The sequence below is a fragment of the Volvox carteri genome (assembly GCF_000143455.1).
Source record: "Volvox carteri f. nagariensis unplaced genomic scaffold VOLCAscaffold_46, whole genome shotgun sequence".
Taxonomy (NCBI): domain Eukaryota; kingdom Viridiplantae; phylum Chlorophyta; class Chlorophyceae; order Chlamydomonadales; family Volvocaceae; genus Volvox; species Volvox carteri.
In genome coordinates this window covers 634428-649805 of record NW_003307589.1, presented here as the reverse complement: position 1 = coordinate 649805, position 15378 = coordinate 634428, and the positions used below count along the sequence as shown (strand labels likewise).

The following is a 15378-nucleotide window of genomic DNA, read 5'->3' as shown; positions in this document are numbered from 1 at the left end:
TGGACATGCGGGCCAAGGGTGGGGGAGGGAGCGGGGGGGGAATGGTGGGACACGTGCCATGGAGGTGCTAGCAACTGTTCGTGGTGTGTGGGTGTGGGTGTGTGGTGAACAGTGTTCCACTCAGTAAGAGGAGCTACCCTGAAGGCGAGGGGAGGGGAGGGGAGGAGAGGGGAGGGGTGCGACCTCCACCGCAACAACCCTCGGCCCACGCGAACACACACACACATACAGAGACACACACACACAGAGGCACACACACAGAGGCACACACACACAGACACACACACACGCACACACACACACACACACACGCACACACACACACGCGCACACACACACACACACTCACACACTCACACACGCGCGAAACGCACATATTGGCGGAGCCGAGCGGGAGAGGGCCCCCAGCCCACCTCTCGACGACCTCCTGCAGCAGGCAGGCAGGCAGGCACGCGCCCTAAGCTGCCGTGTTGTGTTTTGTGCCTTGCTAAGCACCTCCTTCCCGTCCCGCCACACCCCTCACGGTCACGTCCCCTAACCCCCCTCCCTCCTGCTTCATTCGTATGTGGTTCGTGGCCTTACTTCCCGATCACCCTCCGTGTGCTGGTGTATCCCCACACCCGCCGTTTTTGACGTCAGCGTGCATTGCTCCGAAACCCCAACCTCCAACCTCCAACCCCCATTACCCATCACCCAACCACTCGAACCTCACACAGGAAGCGGCTTGGTGGTGGTGTTGCGGACGGTGACGACCGATCTGGACAGCGGCCGGGATGTGGCCCTAAGCGAGTTTACCACCTTCATCCCGGGGAAAGGTGGGAGGCGGGTATGTGCGTGTGCATAAGTATGTATGTACGTGCACAGTATGCACGAATAAGTGCGATAGCTCAACCAGATGTGTGGTCCCTCATTCCATATCCGCACCCGCCTCTGCCGCTTTATGTCGTACAGGTGACATACAAACCCCCTGGGCCCCCGCACCGCGACCTCCCGCCGCCGTCGCCGCCAACAACCCGCCCAACCGCCCCCCTGACGCCGCCGCCACCTTCCCCACTTCCCCCAACCAAGCGGCCCTCTACCGGCTGAGTGGAGACTTCAATCCGCTGCACATTGACCCGCGGGTCAGTGGTGCTGTTAGGTGGTGGTGGTGGTGGTGGTTGTTTTATGATGGGAGTCGTGGCCGTGGAGGGATGGGGGTTGTAAGTCTGGCTCACAATCCCAGACGCCCCCCCCCCCCNAATCTCCCCCACTACTGGGCCCAACACTCCATACACAGCCCGCGCTGAAGACTTCCCCCCACCCCCGACCCCCCTTTCCCCCCGCACACACATACATACACATACATACACACACACACACACAAGCATGTCAGCGGACGACTGGGTTTCCCCCAACCCATCCTACACGGGCTGTGTACTCTGGGAATATCCGTCAGGGCGGTGATGAAAGCATTTGGAGGCGACGACCCGACTAGAGTTCGGAATGTCAAGGTATGTCGTACATGTACGTGTGTACAGTAGAGCTGTCTGCTGCCTTTCCCATCGCCAGGAAGACCTCCACCTCCGCCGCCATCACGCGAGTGAAAGTGCTGCTTGCTGTGTGCCTTTTTGCTGCGTGCCTTTTTGCTGTCTTGTCTGTTTGTCTGTCTGCCATCTCAACACCTCCATCTGGGTTTCCAAACGTCCTGGTAATGACGACTGTACGGGCGACTGTACGACTCCCCAACCGCCAGGACGTGTTTCCCCCTCCTCCCCCTCCCCTCCGTACCACTGGCTGTACCTCCCACCTGACTCCACCCACCCTCCATCACCCACACCCGCCTTTTTCATTCATGTCGCAGGTCCGCTTCTCCAAACACGTATTCCCCGGGGAGACGCTGCGTGTGGAGATGTGGGCCACAGACAGGGAGCCACAGTCACCATCATCAGCGCCAGCAGTAGCAGTAGCAGCAATACCGTCCCCAGCAGCAACACCCTGCCCGGGCGCACGGCCGCGACAGCATTCCCAGCAACAGCAACACCAGCAGCAACAGCAACAGCAAGGGCATGGCGGCGAGGGAGCCGCCACCGTTGCCGCCACACCATCATCATCATCACCACCGCCACCACCACCACCGCCACCACTAGCAGCAGCAGCCGGCGGCATTCTGAAGGTCATTTTCCGCACTTGGGTTGTGGAACGAGATGTGGTGGTCATCTCCAATGCCGCGGTGGAGCTGCAGCTGCAGCCGCTGCCGACAGAGCCGATTTCGGCTCTACTACCTACTCCGGCAACGACGATGACAGTGCAACACACACACGAGCACATAATGGCGCTGGCACCTGCCGCAACTCCGCAGCCTTCGCGGCTTTGATGATGGCCAGGGTTGCCAGGGTTGGACTCCCGGGGCCTGGAGGGGTCCTACCTGCTGGGGGGGCGGGGGAGCTGAGTCGGAGCTGGTTAACATGGGGCAACAGCAACAGTAGCAGCAGTACCAGCAGTAGCAGTACCAGCAGTAGCAGTACCAGCAGCAGCAGTACTAGCAGCAGCAGTACCAGCAGCAGCAGTACCAGCAGCAGCAGTACCAGCAGTACCAGCAGTACCAGCAGTAGCAGTAATAGCTGCAGCAGCAGTACCAGCAGCAGCAGCAGTACCAGCAGCAGCAGCAGTACCAGCAGCAGCAGCAGTACCAGCAGCAGCAGCAGTACCAGCAGCACGGAGCATGAATGTTCCAATGGATTTGTCATTCACCTGCCACCTGAAAGAGGGCTACTGCTGGGGGGCCAGGGAGGGCGTCTCAACGAGTTGCACTTGTTGGACGGAGGCTGGAAGGGGACGGCCGTTTGAAGCCGTAGGTAGGTAGCCATTGAGGTCAGCTTCAGTGGGCTTTTGGCGTTTAGGTTTCGGCGTGTGAAGCCCGGTGCAGCTCGTGGGAGAGGGGGAGCTGTGGGGAGGGCGTGTTGTGTGCGTTTTCTGGGGGGAACAACGGGGAGGGCATGTTGCTTACTTCATCTCATAATAAAAATGTTGCTGGACGATTTTTTGTTGATATCACATTCTCGGAAAGGAGGACCAAATAGCCGATAAGCTAATTATGATCGGATTATCCAGTTTTTTTTAGGTTTATTGTGACCGAATTATGCCCTCCTGCAGCCGTAGAAACCGATTTGCCGACCTCTGGATATACCGTATGGACGCCTGTGGGACCGGGCACGCGGCAGGCCTACCGGGTGGGCAGCAACAGAGGGGCCGGGAGCCTGCGGCAAGCCCAGAGGGGGAACCAGGCCACGGAAGGGTCGAGGTGGTAGGGGCCCCGAGGGACAGAGAAGGAGGAAAAGAGGGAGGGTGACGAGCCGAGGAGAGGCACCCCAGGTAGGGCTGGGGAAGGCGAGGCTGGGGGAGGGGATCACGGCGATAAGCCGTCGCTAAGGGCAAAAGCAGCGGCACACCGAAGAACGAACCTGAGCATCCACACTGTAGGCGCGGGAAGAAGGTGGCAACCCGGAAACGGCTGCAGGTTGGACTCCGGGAAAGAGAGGGAGGAGGGAAAGCTGGGAAGGGGTGTAAGAGGGAGGCGCACCCGGCACCGGACAGGCAAGGTGTTGGTCCTGCGGTCAGGTAAGCAGGCGTAAGAGAGGGCAGGAAGCGGTGCGCAGGGAGATGGGGTGTGCACCGGGTAGGCTGAGGACCCTGTCGAGCGGACCCTCCGGTAAACCGCGCTCGCAGCTACTTCCACCATTTCCTATTCGCCTCCACCCAGCCTCTGATTCTCCCACAGAAGCGGCGTTCCACTTCGCTGCTGGGGACGGGAGGCGTCGGGACAGCTAGATGAGGCTGACGGGGGTTGTCAGGCGGTCAAGATGAGGCTCGGGGCTCAGCTAGATGAGACAAGGGGGGTTCCCCGCGATATCGAGATACCATGTGAACTTAGTTAGATATTGTTTCCTCATACTTAAATGAGCGCGGAAGGCAGATGCCGGCCAGGACCCCACCCCCAGATGACAGATGACGAACCCTGGGTGATACCCTCCGGTTCACTGTTTCACCATGCATGCTCACCACCAAGTCCGAATGGGTAACCGCCAGCTTCATGTTGGGTTGGATTGCGACTGTGAATGGTAAACCTGGGGTGCATGGTGCGCAATAACAGCACCCTTTACGTAGTCTTCAGATCTGTACGACTACAGGCTGTTTGGGGCCGTACATCTGATAGCACGGCCAAAACGGCTATATTGGTTTAGGCACATACTGTAGACGTACATTTGCAACGACGGCTGTGTCGCACTTCTGGCTGCCTTTTGAAGGGTGACGTCCACGGCTGGAACTGCGCTTTACATAAGAGACAAAACGCTTTCCCGCGGTTTAAATGATATTCCTTTCGCGAAATCTCTAGAAGCGGATCTCTAGAAGCAAAGCTCTTCGCACTCTCCGCCTCCTTTCCTTCGGCGCACCCTAAGGGCCCGGGAAGCTCAGGACGACCCTCCGCGCTTCAGAGACAGCTACTGCCCCCCCCCCCCGGGATTCAGACCTCTCATCGCTCCCCCTCCCATAGCTCTTCTGCGGGTCTGTACACAGATCTGTACAGCCGCCGTACAGTCGATTCCATGTGTCGCACACAGAATCCACCAATATTCAATCCATGGCAACTTAAAAATTCCATGACGGTCATTTCGCGGTCATATCATAAGTCATTAAAAAGCCGAATGGTCGGGGGAAGTAATACGACCGACGTTAGGTATTAGTCCACCATTTCGCGGTTCCTTAAAGACAAACGCATTTCTCTCCCCAACACAGGGAACACGCAAACACCCGGACCAGCCGAGACCAGCTCATCAGGCCACAGCAACCCCCCCTCTCAACCTGCCCGGGCTCAGACTGCTCGTTGCTCCACCCACCCTTGCTGCGCCAGCGCCATAACGCATCCGTCTAGTTCATCCCCTAAAGGGGAGCTTTACTGTGTTTTGAGTAACCAAGATCATGTTCAGGTTCGCTGGCTAATACTCAGACAATGCAAAGAAAACAGCTCTCAAGAGAGGCCCCAAGTAAACCAGGGAAAGGTAGTCAGTGAAGATACTAGATAAATACTAGATAAAATATCACACAACCCGGCTCCACACGCCGCCCACAGACGCACCACACACACGCCACCACCACCGCCCGTGTGTCACGTGCGATTAAAACGTCATCATCATCGTCTGAACTCCCACCCCACCCCAGGGTGCACCGCCGGGTTGCCGGACCTGACCACCAAAACGTGGCGTAATGGCGGACCTGACCACCGAAACGTCGCCACCACTCACCGGCAGTCACCTAATCCACCGCTGCTAGGATTCCTAGGATTCCCAGCTGCAAATGCTGCTGCTGCTGCTGCTGCTGCTCCCACAGCGTGTGAACGGGTCCCCATCTCCCCAGCGGCGAAACCCCCCTTTCCCCCCACCACCACACACGCGCACACCAAATCACTCACCGCTCACCACACACCACGTCGTGTTGTCAAGAGGAAAGGCACACCCTGGTAGCGATGTACGTAAACACAGCAATCCGACAAGCGACACAACCATCCCATCCCCCCCTCCCACAACACCACCACCTTGGCGCTCCTTCAGATCGGCAGTTTGCGGAAGGGCGGAGCGGCGCGGGGCGGGGCGGGTGGAGCGGTAGGCCTGCCGGGTGTGTCTGGGGAAAGGGCCACCGAGTGCAGCCACTGCCCACCGCCAACTCGCTCCAACCAGCGACCCAAACCCCAAACTGCCTCCTGAGTCTCGAGGGGCCCTCCCACCTCCCAACCCCAAACCCCCCACCTCCCACCTCCCAACCCCAAACCCCCCACCTCACACCCTCCACCCCTAACCCCCAAGCCTCCGGCTCCTCCCATGATCTGCATATACGCACCCACAGCCACCTGCCAGCCCATTCATGTCGTACACCGCCGTAATCGTACCACGTAATCTCCTATCCTAGGTAGATGCATTCATTCACACACCCGCCTAGTACCGCCATAAGCGTGCCCACACACACGCACAGCAATCGCGGCTCACAGATCATAAAAACTCACACACGCGGGGCTGGCGAGGAAGAGCGCGCACGGGGGGGGGGGGGAGGGAGGCGGGACACAAGAAGTATGCAACGAAGTGCGTATCGTACATGTGTGCCATTAGCGGCCTCATTAACGGCCTACCTGAGCTACATATATACATACATGCATACCCATGTACACGTCGTTTCTCAACTTAGTCAACGATACATCTCCAACTGCCACTGCCAAATCACCACAGGCGATATACCACCGCAGCAGATTCCATCGCGCCGCCGTCGCCCGATGTCCAAAGCACTAAAACTGAAAGGTAGGTCGTCACCTGCCGCCACCGCTGGGGAGCCCTCCGCGGGATCCGCTCCCGCTGGCGCTCTGCGCTGGGACGAAGCTCCGAAACCCTGCGCCCATCGTGGTGACCTTACTTGTCGTACTAGGCCGTACTTGGCCTTGCAGGAACGGCATGGTCAGGCCTGGAGGCAGCAAGGTAGCGCCGGAGCCGTAATGTGACGAGCCCAGAGACAGCGTCGGTACGGCCGAGGTGCTCCGTACACGTGCGCGGTGACCGGGACTGGGGTGGGTGTGTTGTAGGGCGCCGCCGCCGCCGCCGCCACCACCGCCGCCGTTGGCGGCAGCGGCGGCTGCGGCAGCGGCAGCGGAGCTGGACACGGGCCCTGCAGACGTGGCACGTGTGGGCCGTTGAACCGGCGCATGCGGTGGCGACAACGACCGCTGGAGCGTTGGGCCGCCGGCGGCAGAGGCTCCGCCGCCGCCTGCGGCGTCGGCGCCGGAGGCTCCGTCACCACCTTCTGGAGGAGACCCTGACCTGGTGCTGTCTACCTGCTGGTCCCGCTGCTGGTCCCGCTGCTGCTGCTGAACCTTATAAGCCTGGAGTGCGGCGCCGGAGACGGCCGCCGCCACCAAGCTCCCCCCGGCGGATGATGACGTGGCGGAGGCGGTGGCGACGCCGTCGGCCCGTCGGCCCGGCAGCAGCGCGTGGGGCGGCGTCGGCGGCGTGAAGGTGCTTCGGTGGTGGTTGCCCCCAAAGATGCGGCCGACGGCGGCACTCGTGCCCGTGCTGGCACTGGTAGCCGGCCGCCTGCCCAGCAAGCCGCCTCCGCCGGTGCCTGGCCGGTCGCCACCGCCGCCGCCACCGCCGCCGCCGTCGTAGCTGCTGTTGACAGCGCGCTGGCGGAGCGACGACGAGGTCAGGTGGTCAAGGGAGGACGGCAGCGCGAAGGGGCTGTTGTCGCCCAACCACCAGCCGCCTTGCGGCATGTCGCCCGTCACCACCATGGCCGGCTGGGGGTGTACAGAAGCAGAGACGGATGTCGTCGAGTGGTCCGGCAGGGAGCCGCCGCCGCCGCCGCCGCCGCCGCCGGCTGCCGTCGTCGTCGTCGCCGCCTCCGCAGCGGCGGCGGAGCCGCTGGTGTTCTTGCTGGCGTCGCTGAACCGCGACGGCAACCTCGCCATGGCACGACCCGCGAGGCCCTGCGGGTAGCTATCCCCAACGCCGCCGCCGCCGCCGCCGCCGCCAGGCAGCTGTGTCGTCGACCCCTGACTGGTGACCTGCGTCGTGACGGTCCCCGCCACGGCAAGGCTCATCCGCAGGTCCGCCAGCTCGATGGAGCGCTTCTCCGCGAGCTCCCTAGCGGCCTTGAGGTCCCGCTTCACGTCGTTGAGCTCTTGTACCGCCTGCGTGTACGGCACATAGTACGGCGTGTCGTACGTAACAAAGGAAAGCTTATCACGCAGAAACGCACAAGTAAGATGCTTCTTTACTTGCCAAGCCCTGAATATAGATAGATAGATAGATAGATAGATAGATAGATAGATAGATAGATAGATAGATAGATAGATAGATAGATAGATAGATAGATAGATAGATAGATAGATAGATAGATAGATAGATAGATAGATAGATAGATAGATATACAACGTGTGCTCAAGCCCAGGAAAAACCTGACTTAGATATCCCAATAAAACCCATATTTCTGGCGCAGAAAAGGCCCCTAGACAAGGCAGTCGGTTCACAGCTCAGTCCCTCACCATTAGGTTGTCCGCCATGAGCTTCGATACCACCGCCCTGCGCGCCTTGTCCGCCTTGTCCTTGGTGTCCGTCAGCAAGGACAACATCTTCTCCGTGTGGATCAGCTGGGCGTGCAGCTCGGCGATCTTCTCGTTGTATTCGGCGGCGGTGGCGGCGGCGTCGGACGCCGGGGCCTGCTCATACATTTATGTGCGCGTGCAAGGGGGCATGGGAATGTGTAAAAGCGTGTGTGCTGCAATCAATGTGAGGTCGATCACAGGGGACGATGTGCAGCTGGGACATTGGTGGGGTGCCATGCCGTGTGTGGGGTCACAGCCTTGACAGTCAACACACAACCCCGTGTGGTTTTGCACCCACCATCAAGAGACCCCATCACATGTCCAACCCGGCTTCAAGACTGCCAAGCCCCCCTTAAAAGCTTCCGCATCCAGCCTAACCTCACTAACCCCTATTCGGCCCCAGCACACACACACACACACATCCACACACACACACACACACACACACAGACCGACTGCCCCCCTCTCTGTTCTCTCCCCCTTGCGGCCCCAGCCGCCATCAGCTCCCAGCCCCCCACCCCCCCCGGCTGATTCGCACCACCCACCCTGGAGCTCTCCTCGGGGGGCGGATGTGCATTGGGTCCATGATCTGGCGCCAGGTACCTGGACCAGGAGGCCTTATCCCGGCCCTGTCAGGCAGGGAGAGAGAGAGGGAGGGAGCGGGGATGGGAGGGGGGGGCGAAGGGAGGTGATGTCTTTACGTTGTTTGCAAAAACTTGAAAAAGACACAGCTGCCGATTGTGAGGCGGGGGATGGGTGGGTGGGTGAAGAGAGGAAGGGGATTGGAGAGAGGGGTGCGCGAGAGGGATCCATACATGCCGGACGAAGCAACCATTGGATTGCCTTAGTGAGGAATGGGGTTGTGGGGGTGGGGAGCCGGAGGGGTTAAGGAGACAGCCGGGGAGGGTAAAACACACACGGCGCTCAAAGAGATGGGAGTTGGCCCCGTGAGGTGGTGAGTCTGAGTGGGTTGAGAGAGGAGGAAGGAGGGGGAGAGAAAGATCACATCACATCCGTCCTGGTGTGCCGTTGTTAGTACCAGTGCTGCTTCTACACCTCCCCCTCCCCGCCCTAGACAGAACAGTATAAATTAAAATTCACAGTGCAATACAGTGCCGTCCAGTACAAGTCGTAATATCACGGCGGCACTACTGCATATTGTACAGCAGTGGTACGGCAGTGGTACGACAGCCGTATTGTACAACCTTGTGGTAATCGTCTATGAGGCGGCCAAAAAGTTTGGGCCAGTGTTGGTGTGGCACGTCCTGGATGGTTCTGAATAGCTGCGTGGTGAAGTTCTTGAAGTAGGCCTCCCGCTCCAACATGTCGCCCTTGACCTGGGTGGGGAAGAATTGGAATAGTGGTGGTTGCCGTGGTTGCGGTAGTTGCGGTTGTGAAGAGGAGGAAACTAGCAGAGGCCATGGTTCCCAAAGTCCTGAAGAATAAGCCCCAAACCCCACCGTCCCCCCACGCCCCTCACTTTCCCCTTTTCCCCTTGTTGCTCTCTCCTCGTGTTGTACCCCCAATCAATGTTTTGCGCCCCACCCCACCCCCTTCCCCTGGTTGCGGCATATCGTCGTATCACCTCCTCCTCTACACTCCCACTAGCACCTAGGCCCTTGTGCACGTCATCTCCCCTTACCTCCCCCATACACATACATACATACATGCATGCATACATGTCTCCTCCGTACACTTGCCTTTTTAAGTTCATCGTACGCGGCATCAAGTCGCGACTGCAGGGAGGCGTTCTCCGAAACCACCTTGGCCTGCCGCTCCAACTGCCGCTGGGCAACCGACTCCATCTGCATTTGGGAAGTAAAAGTTGGGGACCCCCGACGAGTGACAGACAGACGCCAGACAGACAGATAAGACATACAGACATGCAGACATACATACATACAGACAGGTTGACTTACCGTGTTGGGCGCCTCGGGATGCGGGTGCCCCACACCCAAACCCTCCCCTACATCCGAAACACGCCCTCCTGTCCCCAACTCTCCGCATTACCCTTCCACCGACACCAAGAACACATATACACCCCCACAACAATAACAACTACAACCCACCTTATTCGCCCCTTCTCCCCTTTTCCCCCGCCCCTCCTCCCCCACACCAGGTGCTCTGGACGTCGGCATCCGGCAAATTGGCCTCCGCTGCTGAACACATAAAACTCCAGCGAGCGCTCTCTCCCCCCCCAAATACACACACTCCCCCACTCACTCCCACCCCCTCCAACCCCCCACCTACCCCATCAACCCACCTGTGCCACATGGGCCAGGGCCTCCGTCCTGCTGGCCTTGATGGGCTCCAGCTCGTTGTTGAGCTCCTTTATGCGGCTTGTGGCCAGGGTCGAGAAGAGCTGCGACTGCTGCCACTGGAAGGCCAGGTCCTTCATCTCCGCATCCTGGTGTCGCTGACGGGCGTCGCGGTCAGCCCAGGCGTTCTGCATCGCCTCCAGCTCCTCAGTAAGCGCCATGACCTGCGGGTGGTGGTGCAGGGAGGGAGATGATGGTGGGGAGGTGGCGTGGAGGTGGGGTGTGATAGGTAATGGGGTGGGGGTGGGGGTAGTGGTAGGTGGGGTAGCGGGCGGAAGATTGAGGGCCCGGGTTATCTGGGGGGGGGGGTAATTACTGCTGCTGCTGCTGCTGCTCCTGCTGTGTCCAAAGTAAAGCAGCCAACGCCAAGCTACCTCCCCCTAACCCTCACTCAGCCTGGCACGCTAGCTACCCTGACACTGCACCCGCACATACATGCGCACCCGCACATAGACGCACCCGCACATACATGCACACATACACATACACATACACATACACATACACATACACATACACATACACATACACATACACATACACATACACATACACATACACATACACATACACATACACATACACATATACACACACACAACACATGCAACTCTGACAGCCCCTCACCTCTCACCCTCCCCCTCCCCCCTTTGCTCTTTCGCTACCTTTACACCTACCTATACAGTCTCACGGATGGTTTTCCTGCTCTCGTTCCGCACTTAATTCAGTCTTGGCGGATATGTAGGTAGTTTTCCGCACTCGTCATGACTACTACATCATCACGAGGACGTCTCTTTCACAACCCCCGACTGGTTTTAGTTATGCCTTCCTTACTTCTGGCGTATCATCAGTCTTTCCTTACCATCACCTTCACTCGTTCACGTGGTTCGTCCTCCCCCCTTCCCCCCTTCCCCCCCCTCCCCACCTGCTCCGCCAGCCTGGTGTTCTCCTTCCTGAGCGCCTCCGCCTCCACCCTGAGCCGCTCGTTCTCCTGCGTGGTCTTGGCGTTCAGTCCCGACTGCAGGGTGTGCTTGGCCAGCAGCTTCAGGTAGGCCTCGTCCTTCTCCTCCAACTGAAAAGTGAGGAGAGGAAACACACACGGCACGGCACGGCAAGGCAAGGCAAAGGGGAGGGTCCTTCCTTGAGGCTTCCCTCGGGTTCACGGGTTTCCAAAGTTGGTCGGGTGAAAATGGCAATTGCACCAGCACCACTACACACTACCAGCAGCAACACCAGCACCAGCACCAGCACCAAGAGGATCAACTTTTAGGGTAATTTTATACATATATACATATCTATACATATATATATGTATAGATATACATATATATATAGAGAGAGAGGGAAAATGGGAGGAGAGGCTGGCGGTTTGGGGGCAGATCCCCATTCCCCTTTTTCCTTTCTTCCCATTTCCCTCATCCCCACCAAACCCTCATCCCCGTCACCTTCTGTCCCTCCGTCGCCCCCCTCCCTCATCACTCAGACGTGTAGTACCTGTTTCTGAGCCGCATCCGCCGCCCGCTGCAGCTCCTCCTCGTTCAGCTCCCCGTCTATCCGCAGCTCCTGTTCCGTCTGGATGTGCGCGGCGGCGATGGCTGCAAGGAATTGGGAATGGAGGGAGGAGGGAGCGGGAAGAGGGCCAGTGAGGGCGGTGAAGGGGGGGCCCCCATAATGAAGGGAAGGGGGGTGGGGAATGAAATGCAAGAGCCCAAGAAACAAATTTTGACCATCGGGGCTGTTGGGGAAATAGAGGTGGGCGATAGAGGGAGAGGGGAGGAAGGGGAGGTCATCCCTCGCACCCACGCCCGCAACCCAGCACCTCATAAAAACACAGAAATTCCCCCCGCAAACCCCCCAAATCCCCCGGCTGGACCCCTTTCCCGGCCCCCTCACTCACCTTTCTGTGCATCTTGCTTGGTTGCCTCAATAATTTGCTCCAACTCCGACTGCCGTTCCGTTGCTTCCCGTACAATGGCCCCCTGCTGCTCGTCCAACTGCCACAGCTTGCGACCAAACTTGGCCCGCAGGCGCTGCATCTCTCGCTCAGCGGCATCTGTACGGGAAATCTCCGCGGCCAACCTGTCCACCGGGTTGAGGAAGGTATTTCCCGCGCAAAGTGACGAACTAGGAGTGTCGATGTTTGTATGCATGTATGTACGTCTGTGTGGGTGTATGTTTCAATAATCTGAGCCCCACATCTGAGAATCTGAGGGACATTGGCGGTTCCGGTGGTGTACCACTGGAGAATAGCTCCATACCGAAGCGAGCTCCGAGTAATCACCGGCGACGTGGAGTAGGAGTTTCCAATACAACTGCATGTGTACGTGTACGTGTGTGTCATGTCACCTAAACTTAACCTTCAAAAAAAACCCTTTCCCAACACTTTTCCCCCCTTCCAACCAAACCCCGCACCCAGAGCACCAAAACCCCAACCCCAACCCCCGATCCCCCACGCACTTCTTTTCAAACATGTCTTGCTGCTCTCGAAGCGCGCGCTCGAAGTCCCGGGTCATGGCCGCCTGGAGGGGGCCACGGCGGAAGAAGGCACCGGCGTTGGTGGGGTGACGGAGGCGCGGATTAGAGGAGGGTGAATTATATAAACCCGCGTACAAGAACACACACATACATACACGTACACACACATATAGCCCTAGACTGGCCCTTGCTTGGAGATCCCCTCAGGGCGACGACTTCGGATAGTAACGTTTCAACTCCAGAAGGCGTAACACACACAAACACACAAATATATATGTATATAAATATATAAATATATATGTATATATAGGTCCGCAGGCAAGCGGCGCACTACGAGCAATTCCCGCCGCCCCGCCGTCCCCCATCCTTGCCTTTAGCCTGGCTGCCGCGTTGACCTCGTCGTTGGCTGTGGTGCGGGTGTACTCCAGGTCCGCTCTCAGCACCTCCACCTCGTGACGCAGACGGGACACCTCACCCTCGAACTCACGGCGAACAGCCTGAAGGGGTACGGAGGGGGGAGGGGGAGAGAGGGGAAGGCGGTGTGTATGTGTGTGCGTGGGGGGGAAGAGGGTGCGTGTGTGAGGGCGGGAAATTGCTAAAAAAGAAGGGGAGGTAGGGGGTTTGCGCGGAGTGAGGAGAGGAGAGAAGGTGAAGGAGGGGGGGTTTAGGGGGCGGGGAATGTGGGTGTACGTCGGTATGTATGTAAAGCTGTACGTGGAAATGAGTTTGTGGTTTGGCGGAACGGCAACGGCACGGTGGAACGGAAATGCAAAGAGATAAAACACGAGCACAAAGCAACACTATTATTTCTCAGAACGCTGGAACGCTGTCCGGGTGGGGAGAGCGCTGAGCTCCACACCCTCCAGGCTGCATGCATGCATCCAACCGGAAAAGAAGCACCAAACGCACCCACCTGTTCCCGTTCGTACATCTTGTACTCGGCCTCCGTGGCCGCCTTGGCTAATCGGTCCTTGAGCTCCCTCTGACTCTCCTGTGGAGGTGGAGGTGGTGGAGGTGGTGGAGGTGGTGGGAGGTGGGAGATGGAGGTGGGAGGTTTGGAGGGAGGTTTGGAGGGAGGTTTGGAGGGAGAAAAGGGAGGGAGAAAAGGGAGGGAGAGTTGCAATGGCGGGGAGACAGAGAATCAGCCACAACTGATGGTGGTCGTACATAACAGGCGGTCGGGCAGGCAGCTAGACAGCGTCAGGGAACACCGGCTGTCGTACAACCAACCCAACAACCCAACATCCAATCTATTACCCCTCCCAGAAACCACGAGGAAAGCTAACAAGCCTTTTTTCGCCGTCGCACCTTCAGGTTCTGCAGGTCCACCGCCCGTACACTAACAATCAGCTGCGCTGCCGGCGCACCGCCGCCGACGCTTCCGTCCGCGCTGGGGCCGCCGGCGGACGCCGCCGCCGCCGGTCCCGCCCCCGCCGCCACGCCCACCGGCGCCTTCCCGCCGGCGGCTGCCGCTGACATAAGCAGCTGCATCAGGCGGTGCGCCGCTGTCGTACGCTCCGCGTGAGTCCCCAACTGGCCCGCGAGGGCCGCCGCCGCCAGGCCTGATATGGACCGGTTGGTCAACGTCATGCCGCCGCCGCCGCCGCCGGGTATGGATTGTCGTGAAGGACTACCGGACCTGGCGGCAGGAGACAAGGGCCCTGTGGAGGCCACGACGCCAGGCATGGGGCTGACGGCGGCGGTGGTGGTGGCAGCTGTGGCGGCGGTGGCGTCAGCGCCGCCGCCGCTGCTGGTGGCGGCGGCGGCGGCCGCCGCCACGGCCGCCCAGGCTGCCGGGGTCCCAGCCGGCAGTAGCATATGCATCATCCAGCAGCCGCTGGCGTCTGTGGTGAAGACCAGACGGCCATCACGGTGCGCCACCACCTGTGCGGGAAGCAGAGTGAGTGCGTTTTGTGGTTTGTTCGAAAATCCAAGATTCCTCTCCTGACACGCTAACGCACGCGCACACACGCATGCACACACCCACACGCGCACACGCAAATGTGGACATACACACAGAGACACACACACACACATTTGATGCGCACGTCCAGCAGCAAGACGCAACAACATATATACGCACCTGAGTCACGTCTGCCGCGTGCATGAAGTACTCGTCCACGTCATCGTTACCGCGGGGCCGCAGGGGACACATCCGAACGCGCCCTAGCACGCCTGTACCTAGAATGACCGCGTAGCCAGCGGACAGTACGGCCATAGGGCCGCCGCTGGCGGCGGCGGCGGATGGCGCGCACCTAGCGATCGTCAGGCCGCCGCGAAAGGGCTGCATGATGCTGCTCAAGCTGCTGCGGACTTTCAGCTCCGAAACCGCTAGTCCGGAGGAGCCGCCTCCGCCGCCCCCGCTGCTGATAGGGTCACCCCGGATGGCAGACTGCAGTCGCATGATCTGTGAGAGGAAAGATGAGGGACGGGAGGAAGGGGAGGAAGGGGAGGGAGAGGGAGAAG

The 15378-nt window shown here is 59.4% G+C and overlaps 2 protein-coding genes across 2 annotated transcripts in view; one reads left to right on the top strand and one right to left on the bottom strand.

Moving 5' to 3' along the window:
* VOLCADRAFT_95729 (uncharacterized protein) overlaps positions 1–2353 on the top strand; it is a gene marked incomplete at both ends in the record, with an annotated part of 3598 nt that extends 1245 nt beyond the window's left edge. Inside the window, 3 exons of the mRNA XM_002954850.1 lie at positions 717–815; positions 952–1121; positions 1841–2353. Coding sequence (XP_002954896.1) covers positions 717–815; positions 952–1121; positions 1841–2353 — 782 coding nt within the window. The remainder of the gene's footprint in view (positions 1–716; positions 816–951; positions 1122–1840) is intronic.
* Positions 2354–3116: 763 nt separating this feature from the next.
* Positions 3117–15378, bottom strand: part of VOLCADRAFT_118871 (uncharacterized protein) — a gene marked incomplete at both ends in the record, with an annotated part of 21521 nt that continues 9259 nt past the window's right edge. The window contains 20 exons of the mRNA XM_002954799.1: positions 3117–3236; positions 3441–3490; positions 3560–3587; positions 6035–6044; positions 6336–7705; positions 8060–8233; positions 8638–8748; positions 9325–9456; positions 9814–9924; positions 10383–10601; positions 11363–11509; positions 11932–12032; positions 12335–12516; positions 12895–12956; positions 13308–13409; positions 13826–13903; positions 14221–14542; positions 14608–14702; positions 14996–15140; positions 15306–15319. Of these exons, the coding sequence (XP_002954845.1) occupies positions 3117–3236; positions 3441–3490; positions 3560–3587; positions 6035–6044; positions 6336–7705; positions 8060–8233; positions 8638–8748; positions 9325–9456; positions 9814–9924; positions 10383–10601; positions 11363–11509; positions 11932–12032; positions 12335–12516; positions 12895–12956; positions 13308–13409; positions 13826–13903; positions 14221–14542; positions 14608–14702; positions 14996–15140; positions 15306–15319 (3573 nt within the window). The remainder of the gene's footprint in view (positions 3237–3440; positions 3491–3559; positions 3588–6034; positions 6045–6335; positions 7706–8059; positions 8234–8637; positions 8749–9324; positions 9457–9813; positions 9925–10382; positions 10602–11362; positions 11510–11931; positions 12033–12334; positions 12517–12894; positions 12957–13307; positions 13410–13825; positions 13904–14220; positions 14543–14607; positions 14703–14995; positions 15141–15305; positions 15320–15378) is intronic.